The sequence below is a fragment of the Lutjanus erythropterus genome, chromosome 9 (genome assembly GCF_056507025.1).
Source record: "Lutjanus erythropterus isolate fLutEry1 chromosome 9, fLutEry1.hap2, whole genome shotgun sequence".
NCBI classification, from domain to species: domain Eukaryota; kingdom Metazoa; phylum Chordata; class Actinopteri; order Lutjaniformes; family Lutjanidae; genus Lutjanus; species Lutjanus erythropterus.
In genome coordinates this window covers 18654431-18672992 of record NC_139325.1, presented here as the reverse complement: position 1 = coordinate 18672992, position 18562 = coordinate 18654431, and the positions used below count along the sequence as shown (strand labels likewise).

Below are 18562 nucleotides of genomic sequence, written 5' to 3'. Positions count from 1 at the left end.
ATCCACATAAAGTATGATTTCTTTTGTTAGTGCAATAACATTTTGTAGTTCCACTATTAGTTATGTTAATTTTTGTCCAATCCCTGTTTTATAAACTAAAAATGGTGCTAATATGGATACACCAAAAAATTCTGGGCCCATACAGATGTTTAAAATTTTTTATGGTCATTTATTTTGTTTCTGTTATTTATTCCATTTTTGTGGCACCCTTTGCCCTCATACCTGAGTTGTGACCAGCCAGTGGGTTCTTCTCCAGAACAGCAGCTGTGTATGCCAGCCACTGCTGTATGAGTCTGACTGCAGATAACCAACACAACATCTAGTAAGTGCAAAATTCATGCTACTCAACAGGTAAACATCAGCCAGTGTCATCTTATTTGCTGATAGGCTGACTGCAACATCTGCAACAGTACCATGCAACAAGATTTACAGCTTAAATTTGGGGAAAAACGACAAAAGTGTGCCTTTTTCACAAAAGTTTGCCTCTCAATATGTTAGTATGTAAAGCACAGGCATGAATAACAAAATTAATGAGGCTGAATTCCATTTAGCTGCTTCTCAGGGTCCTAGTGTTACTGGGACTGTGAATAGAACAGCCACTGTTGACGTTATTAGCATCACCTGTGTGTTTGGTAGTAGAGGTCAGAATGTGTGCTGTGAAGAAGGCTGATTTTAAAAAATCCCTCTCAAGTCACATATAACCTTTTTATAAGTTTATTTTATTGACTTCACTCAGTGAATGAGGCTCTTTCTTCTTTCGCAGCAGCAGAGTAGCGTTAGTTTTGAGTCCACATGATTGGAGTGTCTGGCAGTCATCACTGTAGCAGCACTTTGGGTACGCACTGATGATGTCATAACCACAGAGACTATGACCTCTGTAATGCAAGAAGGACAAGCAACCAGTGTCACGTGTTGTAAAGACAGATGCTCTGTTAGTGCAGGAGGACATGGTCTCACCTGTGTTTGTCCAGATACTGTCGCAAGTGGCTGATTGTCTCCGAAAAGCACATTTTCAATATGAAAGTAGAATTCCCGTCTTCTGACTTCACTTTCAGTGTGGTGACATCACGGGCAGATGCAGGCCGGTCAGGGCTGATCGTCTGCAGCCTATAAAAATCAAAAACACTTGATATAATCATAATAGAGGCTCACACTGTCCTGAGATTCCTTTTGGAGGTCAGATCTGAATCCTAGACCCTGTTACCAACAAGTGCTGGCTGTCCATGGTGACCTGGCCTATTTTTCTGACCAGTGCAAACAGTAATCCACAGCTGCTGAGGCCACAGCAGCATTTTAATCAGCCTTTACATCATGTAGTGTGTTCTTGGATCAAGTAATTTCTGTAAAAACCTCATTAACCCTGTTTTTCCTTGTATGTTCTACATGGTTATAAAGCTAGATAGTAGTGAAACATCACATACATTACAGTATACACAGCACATTCTGTCTTCCTCTGACTGTTCAACACAAGATGCAGTATTGTGTCAATAATTCTGCCTGACATATTTTGTCTCTATCTTCAGCAATTTCAACACATTTTTATGAATTTGAAAAATGTCTGTCTGCCCTACATGAGCTTCTAGTGACCCGTCACCACGGGTAAATCAATGAATTGTCAGTTTAAGACACAAACTTGTGCTTAGTGTAACGGGTTACAAATTGTCTAATACCTCTCCTTCATGGCTTGCAGTGCCGGTGTGTCGATGAGGATCACTGAGTCGCTGCTTTGTTCATCAGATGAACCCTAATGAAAGTACTTGTTAGATAATGAGTGTGTACATTCAGCACAAACAGACAGGGTAGGTGGTACACTATAGTACAGTAGAATATAACTACATTTACTCAAGTACTTTAGTAAAGTACAAGCTTGACATCCTTGTACTTCCCTTGAGTCTTTTCTTCTCATGCCACTTTCAACTTAGACTCCACTACATCTAAATCATTGTACTTTTGACTGCACAAAATGTATCTGACTGTTGTAGTTGCTAGTTACTTTACAAATTAAAGGGACAATGCACCACAAAATCAAAAATACGTATTTGTCCTCTTACCTGTTGTACTATTTTCTCTCTGTGGTAGAATCTACCAGAACTACTTTCTTTCTACTAGAAAAAAACATATCTGCGTTTTTAATGTAAACACATTTCATCGTTCTATCTTCTCTAATGTGAGAATTTTTCCTTTTAATTTTTTTAATAAGCTTAATTTATTTTTAATTATTTTGAGGTTGTGAAGGGTCATTTTGGGTTGTGTGTTACTGTGATAGAATTTCTCACTATTTCCTGAACTTTTATAAACCAGATAATCAATGAATGAATGAATGGAGAAAATACTGACAGATCCATCCATAAAGAAAATAATCTTAAAGTTTTTGTCCTACACAAACTAGTTAAAAATGAGCTCAACCTCAACCAACTACAACAGTAAAATATTGATTTTCCATTAAAGCATGAGTAATAATGATTCAGTCATATAATATATAATAATATACAATAGTATAATGGTCACAGGGGACATTTTTCTGCCTTGAATACTTGTATTTTTCATACGTACAGTAAAGTTTCTTTATATAGTTTTACTTACGAAACATTTTCACTGCAGGGCTTTTACTTGTAACACTGTATCTTTACAGTGTGGCATTAGAATTTTACTTAAATAAGGGATCTGAATACTTCCTCCACCACTGACTATAGCGATCGCCTGTGAGATAGAGGTCGCTCACCTGCAGGGTCGCCCTCAGTGAGTTCCTGATATCAATCACACGACCAGCCTTCACTACCACCTTTGGTAGCTTGTTCAGAAACTGATCCAGGCTCAACTTCTTACCTGTGAGGGGAAGAAAACATGAGAATGTGCAACATCGGTGTGAGTATCGGCGTGATGTTTACAGAACAGACCAGGTAACTTAGAGCTGACGGCATTGGATGATTCATCTTCCTCCCCACGAACAGCCTGTCCTTCACCTGGAAATTTGTTCCACGGTAGCTTGAAGATGAATTCCTCCTCCCTCCTGTCATGAACCTACACAAAAAATTATGGTAAGTAGCAAAGTTGCACATTTACACATTTGCTCACAGACGATGAAAAACAAACCTCAAAAGGGACACCGTCTGGGAATCTTTCCTGAAGCTCAGAAGGAAAATACCCGTCCATCAGATCTTGCATGCACCGCTGCAAAGACCAAAGAGAGTTAGAAACACCAATGAAACCAGTTTAATGTCTTAAAATTTGAGCAATTGTAGTAGTTAAGTTAAACCTGGGTGCTGTGCTCCTGATAAGAGCGGAAAGGACCATCAAACATGACAATCCCGTTGCTATAGAAACTCAGTTGAATAGGATCCTTCTTTGCCAGATGTGCCCCCGTGGCTGTTGATTGTACAAAACACTCTCCCTCCCCTGCGAGGAAGTTCAGTTCTCTGATCCTCTGCAGCACAAGGTCAAAGTTCATCTGAAAGCTCCTGACCGCAGAGGTGTCTGCACGGGAAAGATACCAGGAATCATTTTAGGTGGGAGACATCGTAAATGCGTTCAAGGAAAGCTTGAAGTTTTGATGGAAACTACCTGGCTGCTCACTTTCAGCTGAGTCACTGCTTTCACCATCTCCCACCCAGATCAAACCGTAGTCCTTTAGAAAGCTCTGTAAGATACGAGGGTCAGCAGAATTCAGTGTGGTGCAATCACAATATAAGCACACGAATAAAAGGTTTTATTTAATCAACTTACCTCCATTTCACACACTTGATTCTGCAGTTGTTGGCATTTTCTTTCAAGATCATCTTTGCCACTCCGATCATGTGTTCTATTCTCTAATCCCACACACAGGACAGATACGACACAATAAAACCCTTTTATCCAGAGATATATGTTATATCAAACTCAGGTTTGTAGATGTTACCTGGTTCTTTCAGAGACCTCAGCTTGCCCTCCAAAGCCGAAATCATTTTATCCTTTAGAAGGAAGAGGGAAATTTAAAGTGCGAGTTTGACATTTTTTAACATTTCTGTTGTTCATCTGTAGGAGGCGTGTGTTCACCTTGCGCTTGATCTCCTGTGCTTGGCTCCTCACTGTTTTCTCCAGCAGGGTGACGCGCTGCATCATGGCAGACATGAGCTCAAAGTCGTTCGGTGGAGCACCTGAATATCAGGGTGTCAAAGTACATAAAAGCATCCTTCGCACTCTTAGACAGAGTTTCCTCAAGGACTAATTTAATATGGGATTAGTTCCAGTCAGAGTTTAGCAACACTAGGTGTGAAATGAGTAAATCCAGATTTGAAGTTAAGCAGAGTCCTGTTGCACAATTCAAACTGGATATTATTACATAGTATATTATTATATTATATTATATTATATTATATTAGTATTATGTTATAGTATATTATATTCTAGTATGTTGTTTGCTGGCTAGCTAAAAGGTTTTTTAAAAGTTAGATTTAATTATTTTAATAAAAAGTTAACAAAACATTATATTTGCTAGCTAGCTAAACAGTTGGTTATCCTAGTTAGCCAATTCATGACGGCTCAGCAGAGAACAGTTTTGCCCAATCCATCTTTAAAAGGCAGCTATTTTAAAAGTTAAAGCTCCTCTAGTTTGAAGTTATTACTGGGTCACAGTTACAAAAGTTTTGGTGAAACAGAATTTAAGTGGATTTAGTTTCAGAATAAAAACTAAACCAGGGTTTAAAGAGAGGTTTAAATTTAATCTTTCTTAATTCAAAGCTAGTTTAAAAGTTTGGTGCAACATAATTTAAAGTTAACCCATGATTTAATCAGGTTTAAAAATGAATCCTTGTTGGTGCAACTCTCTACAGTGTGATTAGATGTGGGTTAGATTTTCATTGTATTTTGCTTTGAAACAAAAAAACATTTTGAAACCTTTCTTTGATGAGGCTTTTGACTTTGAAGTGGAGGCATGATTTCCTGGAATGGAAGAGGTCAGATGATGATTTGGATCAGAAGATTTGTCATCATCCACCAATCCTGCCTGAAATTCTGAAGACAAAAACACAAAAAATATATGAAAATAGAAAAAAGTTTTTTATCTGTTTCAAGATTCAGCAAAAAAATTAAAGATTAAGTATTTTATTGTCATATCAACATGATTAAATGGAATTGGAAAAACAAAAACAGACAAAGAAGAAATAGTAAACACTCTTGCATAAAGCACGTAATACATTAAACAAAGTATAAAACGGATCATATCAAATACATACAATAGTCATAAAATCAGAAAACAAATGGGTAAAATAAAGTCCAACTCATTGGACCACAGATAAAATCCAGACATTTGTAACAACGTCAAACGATCCACTAGATAAAGTGCTTCAACATCTGCCCTGTCGCACAATTATCTAAGCTGTCCAGTGGCCTGCAGTGTGCAGTGCTCTGTTTGGACACCTTCATGTGCTATTCCTGAACCTGGACTTTCTGGTCTTAAAGCTTCTTTATAGTCTTTTGTGAGAAGGGAGGAAATTAAAAAGGAAGTCAGCTGGGTGAGGGTGGTGCTTCTTTTGTAAATCTGGCCTTTCAGATTTCTGCCTGGGTTGTCAAATCACATCCACTAACTCTGGATGTTGTGTGTTGCACTTGTCCAACTGTCTCCTGTTCTCAGCTGACATATACAAATTTGAGGTACTTGTATAGTACATAAATATTAGCTTTTCACAAACTGAGATTTTACACGCAAAATATGTAAAGAGATCAAATATGATGCTTTGTTCCAGATTAAACTGTCCAACAGTTTATACAATTACAGCTAAAACAATTAGCTGATTAATCAGTTAGTCTGGTTACAGAAAATTAATTGAGGAATTATTCTGATAGTTAAGTCATTTTTCATTCACAAATACAAAACTTTTCATGGTTCCACTTTTTCAAATGCGAGGATTTGCTTGCTTTTTCCTAATCATTATTCAATTATTTTATTTTATTTTTTTTTTATTTGTCCAAGTCTTTGTCCAGTTGCATCCTTATTAAAAAACATATTAATGCATGAGCAATAATATATTTGTAACAGTCATGTTGCAGGATTTTTTCTTGCACTGGGTACTAACACTTTTTGATACTTTGAGTAAATGTTCCTATTTGTACTTGAATAGTTTTACTTAAGCAACATTTGCAATTTTACTTCTACTTTTGAAGTATTTTGAACTTTTGACACTAGTACTTTTACTTCATTAAAAGATCATACTTCTCCAACACTGGTGATAACCGCGGTTTTCGTGACCTGCCAGTGCAGTATAATTTTATTATGTTTATTACAAGATTTGATGCTACAACATACCCTTCAACAGATTCCTCCTGAAAGGCACATTTGGTCTGCTCCTGCAGGTCAAAGACATGTTAATGTAACTGAATGTGTTCCTTAGACGGTAAAGTTGGATATTTCCCAGTGAGTAACTAACGTACCCAGCCTCATTCAAAGGGTCCTGCAGGGGAGTGCGCCTTGTTTTCTTCAGCATCGACAAAGGTGAGCTCATTTTACCTGAGAATCGATGGACTCTGCGAGAAAATCCTACTTTTACCACACAGGATTCAGTACAGGCCTGCTCAGAGGGTTTTCTCCTGTTTCTTTTAGTTTGTTTAGAGTCTGTTGCCATTAGCAACGCAAAGACAGCAGTTATAACAGTGGAACGATGGCTGGACTGTTCCTGTTTCGGCCGCAGGAGGTCGCTGTTTCCTATGTCGCTCTCTCTGTCGTGTCTAGAAGGGAACCCCATAGCCGTGAACGATCTCGCGAGAGCGACAAATTTTTAACCCAAAATGTAATATTTCCCGACCCCAATCAAGTGTTTTTTGACTTTCTGACTTAAACCCACTGAGATCGTAACCAGAGGATTGGAATATTATGTAGCACGATTTATTTATTTTATTTTTTTTGTAAGGTTACAATGGACAACGAGTACAAATCTCGCGAGAGTTTCATTAACAAAGGACTGTCTCTCACACATAGTTGGCAAGTGTGTATCATTATGAACCTGTCGTATTTTGCTTTTTTTGTGACTGGGGTTATTTTCCAAGGAATAAGCAAAAACATGCAGTGTTTCCCACAAAAAACAAACAAACAAACATTTTAATAGGTCCAACTGATGAAACTGATAAAGCTATGTGTTTTTTATGCTTTTGGAAAATTACATTCATATTCACACTCATAATAAGTGTAAAAAACTGTCCATGCTTACATTAACACCTTGTTACTTTGCAGTTTGTAATGCAGACAGTGACTTGCAGCCATTAGTGGACCGGTGCGGTGATGTGCGGAGCAGCCATACTGTCCGGCTCAGGCTCAGCCTGGCACTGTCTGTGCGGGAAGTGAGCGGGCATCCGGAGAGGATGCTGAGGCCTGCCAGTCCCGCAGCACATCCATCATTAACCCGGGGCTGTTAGGCTGGTCCGGGCTATGGCTGCACCTGTCGCGCACTTCGACGAGGACTGGCCGGTTCCGGGTGATTTAAACATGGTTTCGGAGCAGAGGCTGCAGCTGCCGCACAAAGGCCGTGTGTCGGCTGCGGGGGAAGAGCCAGCCGCCCCGCAGGTCCTCCCGGAGGATGACGGTGATGAAATCACCTTCTCGCCGGGGGACACCGGAGCTTTCAGGTCCATGGAGGACCTGGTGAACGATTTTGACGAGAAGTTATCCGTGTGCTTTCAAAATTTTAACGCCAGGACGGACAGCATCGCTCCAGTGAGTGAGATCACCGAGGAGTCGCTGCTACAGAAAGACGAGTGAGTGTTTCTGTGTCTCTGGCCTGTCCGCAGGGCAGGATAGGGCTGTTTTTTTAACGATATACTGTGTGGAGGCTTCAACTCACTACTGCAGACTGCATTAGAAAAAAATTTCAAATGACATGTTATCTAACAATCTGGAATATTGAAATTCCCCAGGGCAGGAAGCCAGTAGTTCTTTCTTAGATTGTCTATTACTGATGTGATGGAGCGACAGTGACAGCTATACACACTGCCTCCATGTTTCTCATCAAAACTCACATATAGGTCTGTTTTACTACTGTAATAACGCACTGTGCGGACGTGAGCTAAATTATCTGCAGATTCAACCAAACAGGTGTTCTGATTATCGGCACACTATCGGTATCTACACCTAAATGCTTGAAGAATTTAGAAGAAAGAAAGAGTTTTTTGTGACATTTTTTTTAATTTGTAGGTGTACATCGACACAAAAAATCCTCTGCCAGTAACATAACGTATAGGTAGGCTGACCAATAACACCTTTATTTATATAGCACTTTTCAAAACAAATAAAAAAAAAAACACTTAGCATTCAATTATGAAAGAGGGCAACAGGAGCAGTTAATAAGATATAATGAAAGACAGTGATCAATAAAACAACAGCAAAAATCAATTAAAACAAACAGTAAAATCAATAAGAAATAAGTTTTTAAAAGTGAATGCATTGATAAAAGTAAATAATTAACCAGATAATAGAATGCATTCATAAAAATACTGAGGAATTATGATGACAATAATGACAAAAAACATGTAATAACAACAGGTACATTCATGTAACAAAACTTTAAGGGAGAGGAAAGTGTGGTCATATATGTATGGTAGTATATAACAAGCTGACTTTCAAAATTCTGCCAGAACGTAGGATTCAGCTGCTACATTGCATTAATCGTCTCACCCATGTAGCCTTTCTGGGGAAATGGAGGTCTTAAAGGTCCAGTGTGCAGGTTTTACAGGTGTTTATGGGCAGAATATTGCAGAAATGGAATATAATTATAAGTATGTTTTCACTGGTGTATAATCGCCTGAAAATAAGAATCAATGTGTTTTTGTTACCTTAGTATGAGCCGTTTATATCTACAGAAGCCGCTATGCTTCACCACCATGAACAGACAAACCAAACACTGGCTCTAGATGAGACTTTTCATGTTTTGCATGAGTTCCTTGAGTAGGCTCTCCTACAGCCCTAGAAGGGTCGAGTGACACAAGGAGAATCTGCAAGCTCACCGCCACTTAATCCTACACTCTGGTCCTTTAATGTATTTAGTTAACTAGCAGTGTGTGAGGGCGCTGTGCTGCAGTTTTGGGCTTTTGTGATCCCTTCATGTCATCATCTATGGCATGTTAAACTTGATAAGCTCTGTTGGGGATTATACTTTCAACCCCTGCATCTAAACTGTTTAATCTGATGGTGACATTTGTGGATGTGATGCATTAAAGTTTTGCTGTAGTGTAGTGTGTATACATTTGTGTGTAGTGTGCATACAGTCTCCACCAGTGTCCATGCTACAAATGTAGGTTTGTTTTCCATCAATTGTTGCTGTTAACAATGGTAAAAAGTAGGGATGTACAAATGTATCAAATATCTTGATACTGCAATAAAAAAATGTCTCAATACTAGCTAGTGACTAGTAGTCAGTCATGACCTAAGCATCCTCAGGTCATGACTGACTACTTTTATTTCATTTCATTAAAAAAGGAAACGCTATGCACTTCAAATTAAAAGGAAAAGCACATTTTATACAAACAAAAATGCTGTGTGCATCAGATTTATTATTTAATAAAGGACATTTGTCCAAGTAAAACCCCTAATAAAAACTGATATAACAGAGGCTAAGCTATCATTACTGTTAATTCCTAGTGTTCCTAGTGTGAAACTCAGTGAATCATACATTCCTCATAATGCAGTTCAACAGGACCTTTTCTGACTTTTAAACTCCAGGCCTCAACACAACAACATCATTAGGGCACTCTTTAATTTTTTGATTTTAGATATAAGACTTAATTTATCTCCTTCTTCCACAGAATCTGGAACGCACTGACCAGTAACTATGGGAGCGTGATGCCGGTTGACTGGAAACAGTCTCGAACATGCGCCCTCCACATCCCCACATTCAACTTGGAGGAGAAACCCGTGAGTTTTCCATCCTGCCCCTCCCATCACATCTCTGTCCCACTTTCCCCTCAACTCCTCCCTCCCTCCCTTCCTCCCACCCTGCCCAAATCTCTTTTCTGTGTTTATCTCACAAATCTCAAATATTCATTGTGCCAGGGTTTAGCATGTTGATTAAATTCCCTCCCCCTTGTTGTGCTCCTGGCTAGAGAAAGGGTGATGTCACATCGGCGGAGCTGTCGGACGATGAGGAGCTGAGGGAGCAGCTGGACATGCACTCCATCATCGTCTCTTGCCTTGCTGAGGAGCCGCTTTTCACAGCAGAGCAGGTGAGTTACGTGTGCAGTTTCTCCCTGATACAGCAGCTTAACATGGCTGAAATCCATCTGTGTTTCACACACAGATTTAGCAACTGATGTTCACTGGGTTAATTTGCATGCTGCATCTCTGATGTGTGTGTGTCGCTGCTCTGTGTGCAGGTCATCGAGGAGATCGAGGAGATGATGCAGGACTCTCCAGACATGGAGGCAGCGCACAATCCGTCTCAGTCAGACCTGTCGATGCTCTCTCTGGACGTCCAGCGGGCCTCCAGCAGTCCCACCTATGAGACGAGTGAGTGTCCACTGATCTGTGCTTAGGACTTATCATGACAGATTCTCATATGTGTTCTTGATGAATTATTTTTGTAACTTTGAGAGCCTCATTACAGCACTAAAAGGTGAAGTGATAAAGTCGCCTCACGTTTGATCACTTTTGAAACATTTGCACTAGTTTGTGTTACTCATGCAATTGTGTTTATTCACCTTAAACAGGCAACCATAAGCTAATAAGCAAAATGCCAACAGCAAGCAAGCACCAGCTAGCAAGCACTGGCTGTTGAGTGTGTCAGCCTGTGATAGCACTCACCAGAGAAGCTGTTTTATCCCTTCTACTTCTCATCTTTCCCCACTTCTCACTGTACGTTCCTGTAACTTTAAAATACATTAGTCCTCCAGTCAGCGGACAACATGTACAGAGAGACTAATTAGCTTACAGAAAAGAGTCGAACATGGTCAGCTTCTCCGTAGGTCACTGCTCTAGACAGGTTTCAAGAGGGGGAGTGTAGATAAATCTACTTTTTAATCCTAAACTGTGAGCTCTCCTCTTGCCAATAAAGAAGTCTGCATCCGAGCAAAATTAGTGTGACTCCAGTGTTTCTTCCTCCAGAAGCTCCAATCTGTCTTCAGCTCTCCTCTCCAGAGCTCCTCAGCTCTCAGCAGCTGTCTTCTGGCTCTGCGTCTTCTTCATACAATACTTGGCTCGTTAATGCCAAAACATTACATATTATAGATTTAAAGGTTAAAAGTAATACTTATTATCAACAAATCCCACAAAAAGACCAAAAGCAGCAATGAGTTGCTCCCACAAACAAGTGTAATCTGTGTAATAAAAACACATCAATGAGCCATACTGTTTTGCATTGCATGAATACTCCATTCTGATTGGTTGCACTACTCTGTTCTGATTGGTGTCCCTCCAGTGATCGTTCACAGTTCACCATTTCTTGCAACATGTTGGCCAACTTCCACGTAATTACAACAATGAGTGACCTCAACATTTCTTTTAACCTGTTTGGAGAATATGAAAACTTTGATGACTGGGGTGTAGCTGCAGAGAAAGTGAAAAGAAAAGAGTGAAATGGCAAAAGGAGCCTCATCCTCTGAACAAAAATAAAGGTGGACATTGTGGCTCCACTTCCTTACACTCTACAAAATTGGAGACAAAATATCCCAGAGACAAGTGCTGTTATCTTGCATTGTGACATAATTTGTCCACGCAGTAATGATCAGCATCAGAGCTGCGCTCTTGAGTTCCCACCTGCACAGCCAGCTGACTCAATTGCAAGCTAAACTAATCAGCGTGATAAGAATGACATAAAATGACAGAAATCATATTTAGGAAAATTTTATTTGTATGTGTGTATTTTGATGTTTTAGTTTGTCCCATTTCCTATCTGCTAACATCAGGGAGGCAGGATATGTGACCTGTACTGCCACCAGGGGTCGACTGATATGCTCTGGCTTCACTTTTGGGGAGCTGTCATGTTGTTCATCTCTATATATGTCAATGTCTGAACACCATAGGATGGCGACTGTAACACACAAGCTGCAAGAAAGTACACCACTTCTCTGAACATACTGGTACTTCGTATCACATCAGTGATTATCTCACATCCCATCTTCTATTCAGCTCACTACTTGAAGCTGCGGACAACAGTACACATGCCGCATTATTTGTTCATAAAAATCTTGATATTGATTTGAGGACAGTGACATTCCTGGATTGCCGTCTTGTCTTGTTGTTAAACACACTGTCAGATTTGTTTACTGTTTGTCAGCTGTATGCAGTGTTACTGACTTGCTTTCTGGCTCATAGCTGAGTCGAAGAGCTCTGTGACCTGAAGAGACTAGAAATATTTCTCAATGCCAAGTCCTATCTACAGTTCAGCTCATTTACTGAAGTAGTGAACAACATTTAGATTGAATAAGAACTTTATGGGATGGTAATGATTGTTCCAGGTAATAGTCAGGAGTTACCAGGAAAACAGAGTTGAAATTTTGATTGTAAAGCAAATAAAAATGTAATTTAATGGTCACATATTCTTTTCTTCTTCTTCTTCTTTCTGTTCTTTGGACGGTGACCATGGTATAAGCAGGACAAGGTCCTTCGAGGTCTAAGCAGGATAATGCCCTTTTGATTCCTGATAACGGACACCTCCCTTATCCCATCCCTTACTTATGTAACACTCTCTAAAAACAAGTGTCCAGCTGTTTTAGGAAAGGGCTCAGTCTTTTTTTTAAGAATAAAATGACATATTAATAACCAGATTTATGTGTAGAGATGTAATGAATAGACTTAGGACTGAGAGCCACAGACCAGGTCGGGAAGACTTACACGTCATTGGTTTTGGTCTTTTCATGGGATTTGTTGACAAGATGAAAAATCTAAAATAACGCCAGACTTATCCTTTAATGTTAACAGTGGTTCTACACAAATGTTTTTCAATGTGTCGGCTGTGAATTTTTGCATCCTAATTTGCTATTTATTATGAATTATCATCTACAAAATTGGTGTTTCCTTTTACTTTACATGATCGAAAAACTGTGATGTATCCAGATGTTTCACAAAGTAGCTAATTGTCTTAAGTTCCCATGTGACCTTTAAAAACTGATGAATGAAAGTTGAAAAAATATCAATAGTAGCTGTGTTTTTTGTGGTTTTTTTTGTGTGTCTGTGGTCCAGGGGTGAGGGCCCTGAGTGTGGCAGAGCTGAATGAACGTCTGGAGGAGACGGAGGCGAACATCAGGAGATTCTCGGAGGAGCTGGTGCAGCAGCTGGCTCTCAGGGATGAACTGGACTTTGAGAAAGAAGTGAAGAACAGCTTCATCTCGGCGCTCATCGATGTACAAAACCGACAGAAGGAGCACCGCGAGCTACTGAAGAAGAAGAAGAAACTTAAAGGTGGAGCCGGGATGTCGCAGGGCCATGCGGAGAAAACACTCGGATCAGTGCGTGTTGATTTATTTATCTTTTTATTGAGCTGTTTAAATGTTAGTATAGCGAACAGGATCTCTTAAGATCTGTCTTTTCTCCTCCTGTCTTTTCACCCCCCTCGTCTCATGTTTCTCTGCTTCACTTCCTTCCTCCTCAGCGCTTCAGCATGGAGGGACTGTCCTCTGTCATTCAGAACAGCTTCCGGCAAACTTTTGGGAGTGGGTGCAGTGAAAGACAGGTTACTTTGTACTTCTTTCTCAGCTGCTGAACTTCATCTTTCTGTTTTCTGCAGTGTAAATCTGCTGTTTTTCAGGAATGTCATCCAACTGAAACATCCACCACAGCACCTTAATTTCCTGTCTTTGTCTCTCTTCTCTAATATTTGCAGTACTTGACCACGGTCATCCCTTATGAGAAAAAAGGACACCCTCCTTCCCTCGAGGACCTCCAGATCCTGACTAAGAGTGAGTGTCTTCATCTGTACTAACAGTACTTGAGTTTTAGTTGCTGTGATTGATCCATTCACTCGTCTGTACCTGCTGCCTTGCAGTTCTACAAGCTATGAGAGACGACAGTGACAAGGTGCCCAGTCTCTTAACAGACTACATTCTCAAAGGTGAGCTCTCCTCTGTTTATTTTAACTCTAAAAACTGGTGATGTGGACAGTGTGTCTGCAACACTGTCAGTCATGTTTCACACAAAGCAAGGATCAGTGACTGATCAATTGTGCCGTGCTGCCAACATAAAATAAAAAAACACAACAGCAGTTTTGTGTGTCACATTCATTTATAGTAAATCATCTGTATTTAAAGTGAAAATACACAACTTTTTGCTTTGGCTTATCATCGTGAAGTAAATGTTCAAATGACTGCACAGTGTAATGACTATTGAATAATGACACCTTCTGCATTTAGACTGGTTCCCAATATTATGTTTTCCATTTTCTGTAACTGCTTATTCCCGAAGGGTTGCAGGGGGGCTGGAGCCTATCCCAGCTGACATTGGGCGAGAGGCGGGGTTCACCCTGACACATAGAGACAGACAACCATTCACACTCACATTCACACCTACGGGCAATTTAGAATCACCAGTTAACCCAGCATGCATGTCTTTGGACTGTGGGAGGAAGCCGGAGAACCCGGAGAGAACCCACACAGACACGGGGAGAACATGCAAACTCCACACAGAAAGGCCCTGCCTCAGCCAGCTGGGGGATTCAAACTCTGGACCTTCTTGCTGTGAGACAGCAGTGCTAACCACTGCACCACCGTGCCGCCCATATTATATTATTATTATATTATATTATTATTATATATATTCCTTTGATTTTTACTTTGCAAATCACTCTGCCACTAAACTTGATTTTTTCCTGGGAAAATGATGTCTCCATTATGGACCAAATTAATGAACAAAGTCACACTTTTTCTCCTGATGTTTTCTTCCAACATTAATATGTAGTGCACATCATTACAATGGCTCATGCTTGTTCACCTCTTCAGTGAATGTGTTTTATTCTGCTCTTTTATTTCCTAAGCCAGTGTTTCCCAACCCTGGTCCTTAGGGCCCACTGCCCTGCATGTTTTAGATGTTTCTCTGCTCCAACACACCTGATTCAAATGATCAGCTCGTCATCAAGCCTCTGCAGAAGCCTGACAACAACCTGATCATTTGAATCAGGTGTGTTGGAGCAGGGAAACATCTAAAACATGCAGGGCAGTGTGCCTTGAGGACCATGGTTGGGAAACACTGTCCTAAGCGGTGTTGATCGTTTCTTCACACAGCTGAACTTAGTTGGATGCATTTCATGTTGCCCATGATGCCCAATCCAGAATTTTAGGCGGTATTAGAGGCGTTTTTCAATACTTGTACTGATACTGGAACAAGTTGTGTTGTTGGAAAATCATTCAACAATCACCAAATATTCATAGTGTAAAAACGCACATTATAAATCTGGTAGTTTAAAAGTTTGGCAGCTGACTCTGAGCTCTGAAATGTTGCAGCAGTTCTTGTGTGTAATGCTTTACAGTGCAGCAATAAAGCCAAACTTGGACAAAAAAAGTTTAATCTCCAGTTTCATCTGCAAAATGACTTCTTGCTGCACTGAAATCAGCTGGAGTCAACAGCTGCCTAAGGGCCAGAAAATCAGCCTGATATCCATGAATGTAAAATACTGCACATATGAACTACATCAAACAGCCAGTGTCGTCCTTCAGTGCCTCCCTGATCCCTTATCTTTTTTATGTCCTTCCTCTCACACGTGTTCTGTTTTCATGCTGTCATGTTTTCTTTCTCTGCTTCTTATGATCTGATTTATCGCTGCCTTTAGCTCTGGTGTGAGCGATGGATGAGGTGATGGAGAGGTTTGTGACACAATCACATGTGATGTGCACTGTTGTGGTGTTGCTGCTTACACTGGGAGAGCGCCCCCTCTCTGCCACCAAACTGTAGTGCAGTCTGACCCTGATGTTCTCCTTTTTCACGTCTCCCCCTCTCCCACGCCGTGACCGGCTGCAGCATGGTTGATCCCTCTCACTGTCGATGACTCAGTGCTGCACACTTTAAACCTCTATTTACCCTGCAGATATAACATTTAAGATATGAGGGGCAGAAAATAACATAAGCATGAATAAATAAATACATATAAAATAAGTTCATCATGGTAATGACAAAGATTATTTCTCTATTTTTACATATATTTATTTATATATGTCTACCTTTATTCATACATATATTGTAAATTTTTTTATTTCTGTATTTTTAATAAATAAATGTAGAAATACAGAAATAAATATTTAGTTAAACTAGAAATTCTCAAATAAATAAATGTAAAAAAAAACAGAAATTGCCTTTTTTCATTACCAAATGTATCTATTTATCATTTATATATGTATTTGATTACTGTTGCATTTATTAATTTACTTATGCTGTCATTTTTTGTCCTTCATATTAAGACACAGTTTTATGATTATTAGGTATAAAGCACTGCAAAGACTATGAGTATTTATCCTCACCCACCCAAAGTCAGAAATAGGTTTGTGTTTGTGTAGCATTAAATGTACTTAAATGTGATTTTTCGTAATTTGTACAGATTCATTCATTCCTGCTCCAACAGTATTTATCTCTGCTGTTTTCACAGTGCTTTGTCCGACGTAGACCAGAGGGACAGTGCCTGACACTCTGCAGAGGCTTCAGATAGTTTACCATGGCAACAAGAAGAAGAGGACTCACGGTTTTTGGCAGACATGAAGCACACTTAATTTATTCCTGCATGTTTTTGCATCAAGATGTGTCTTTTTTTGTGTTCTTTTCTTCATTTAGTTGTATTTATTTTGTGTTGTGATTTTGCAAACCTTTTGTGTTTCTGTGAATTCTGACTTCTTTTCGGTGTTTATGAATTTTCTTGCACTGTGAAAGAGTTTCCTAAAACATGTTAAATTATATGAGAAACATACCCAGGTAGATATACCAGCATAGCATCTGCACTGTATGGAAACTGAGCTTTGCTTGTTGATCATAAATAAGAGCAGAGCTGCAAAGGGCTTTGGATTTATGACAAGGGATAAACTATTCACTGAGCAATGAACAAATGCAAAAAGCATGTTGAATACAGAAGAGAATTATGAAAAGAGTTGTAAAGATAAAATTAGATAAAATATGTTTATATTGATCCCAGGAGGAAATCACTCAAGTATTACAGCACCACATGAGACAGATCAGAGATCTATAGGATACAGATACATAGAAAAATGTCTAATAATAGCATTTAAATTAGTAACTTACTTTGTGCATAAACATAAGTGCAAAAACCTTCAACTCAGTCTCCCACATAGCAGTAGTATCTGCATTCATCTCAGAATAATACAATTCACACATAATCATTATTATTCTATAGAAGATTAAGTGTTGATGGATGAGGTGAAGAAGACTGAAATGATCTAGTTAACTAACAAACTATGCATTTAAAGTGACTACTGAATTGTGACCCATGCACTGTCTGTACTTTGTGACGCTGACTAGAGCTCTGAATCAGAGACTCGAGTGTCGGTGTGCCTGCTGTGCTCAGGGCAGCGTACACCCACCATGAATGGGCATTTATTGTTATTCTCTGTGTATTCTTATATACGAACAAGCTGCCTTTGCCTTTGCCTGAACTTTTGTACATTATAAAAGACTTATTTTCAATGAATGTCAAAGTGCTGGACTAATTACAGAACCTGCTTCATTGTTAATTTATTTTGTAAATATTTTATTTCAAATATATTGATAAAATCACACCTGCTTGGTCTCATTATTAATTTCATAATAGACATGCAAGAAATGAACACAATAATGTGAACAGGAAGAGTTCTCTCAGTGGATGACAGATGTCCACATCTACTGCAATGTCACCACAACCACCAGATGCAACCAGCGGAGATTTGTAAAGTTCCACCAACATTAACATGAGTCCCACATACGTTGACCAGAGCTAAAACAAGATTTTAAACTGATGCAGTTGTTGATTACTTGCAGCCCCTTGTGGTCAGTTAAGAAGGGTGAGAAGTGAGCAGTCAATGGTTGTATAAAACAGAGCAGTTGTGTGTCTCCACCAACCAATCAAGTTATAGTTCACATCCATGTCTGTCCAGACTCATATAATGTATGTAGTGAAGACTTTGGAACTCACCACTAGACTGACCAGTAACTTTAAGGGAATTTAATAAAAGATATTCAGTGTATTTTTTGGTAAACTGGAAGTTCTCACTACATGTGTGATTCCAGCGGACAATTTTCCAGTGAGAAACATGTTCATCCTCAACATCTTCATCAAACATCTTCACTTAGAGACTAATTTTACAGAGGGGGGCAGAAGACTGATAGACAGAGTGATGTTTGACCTTTGACCTTTTGGATATGAAATGTCATCACCTCATCATTTTATCCTATTAGCATATTTATACGGAATTTTGTCATAATTAGTGTATGGAATCTTGAGTTATGGACAAAAATGTGTTTTGTGAAGTCACCGGTTATTTCTTTTAGGTTACCTGTCCTTGGACTACTTCCATCTGTGTTAAGACTGTCAGGTGCAAATAAAAAGAGAAAAGTCATTTTATGTTCACTTCAGGATAAACACTCGTCATCATGCAACTGCCTGGAGGAGCACACAGACACCCACAGTTGGGTGTATTTATA

General features: G+C 39.4%; 2 protein-coding genes across 4 annotated transcripts; one reads left to right on the top strand and one right to left on the bottom strand.

Annotated features, from left to right (window-relative positions):
• Positions 1-155: 155 nt before the first annotated feature.
• ubxn11 (UBX domain protein 11) lies at positions 156-6742 on the bottom strand. Its single transcript, XM_084726327.1, is given in 13 exon segments — positions 156-875; positions 958-1107; positions 1671-1744; positions 2723-2828; positions 2936-3021; positions 3094-3171; positions 3257-3637; positions 3724-3806; positions 3896-3947; positions 4033-4133; positions 4873-4989; positions 6281-6321; positions 6406-6742. Coding segments are annotated over 13 exon segments (1749 nt in total). The 5' UTR covers positions 6717-6742; the 3' UTR covers positions 156-706.
• A 446-nt stretch (positions 6743-7188) lies between these two features.
• Positions 7189-17661, top strand: fez2a (fasciculation and elongation protein zeta 2a). Of its 3 annotated transcripts, XM_084725654.1 has the most exons (10): positions 7190-7722; positions 9766-9874; positions 10063-10182; positions 10333-10465; positions 13136-13401; positions 13545-13625; positions 13776-13851; positions 13938-14003; positions 15714-15747; positions 16524-17661. In XM_084725654.1, the coding sequence occupies exons 1-9, from the start codon at positions 7397-7399 to the stop codon at positions 15722-15724; spliced, it is 1188 nt and encodes a 395-aa protein (XP_084581780.1). In that variant the 5' UTR covers positions 7190-7396; the 3' UTR covers positions 15725-15747; positions 16524-17661. The 3 variants fall into 3 exon arrangements, with proteins under 3 accessions (XP_084581781.1, XP_084581780.1, XP_084581779.1); XM_084725653.1 differs by lacking the exon at positions 15714-15747 and having other exon boundaries at positions 7192-7722; XM_084725655.1 differs by lacking the exons at positions 13545-13625; positions 15714-15747 and having other exon boundaries at positions 7189-7722.
• Positions 17662-18562: the final 901 nt, after the last annotated feature.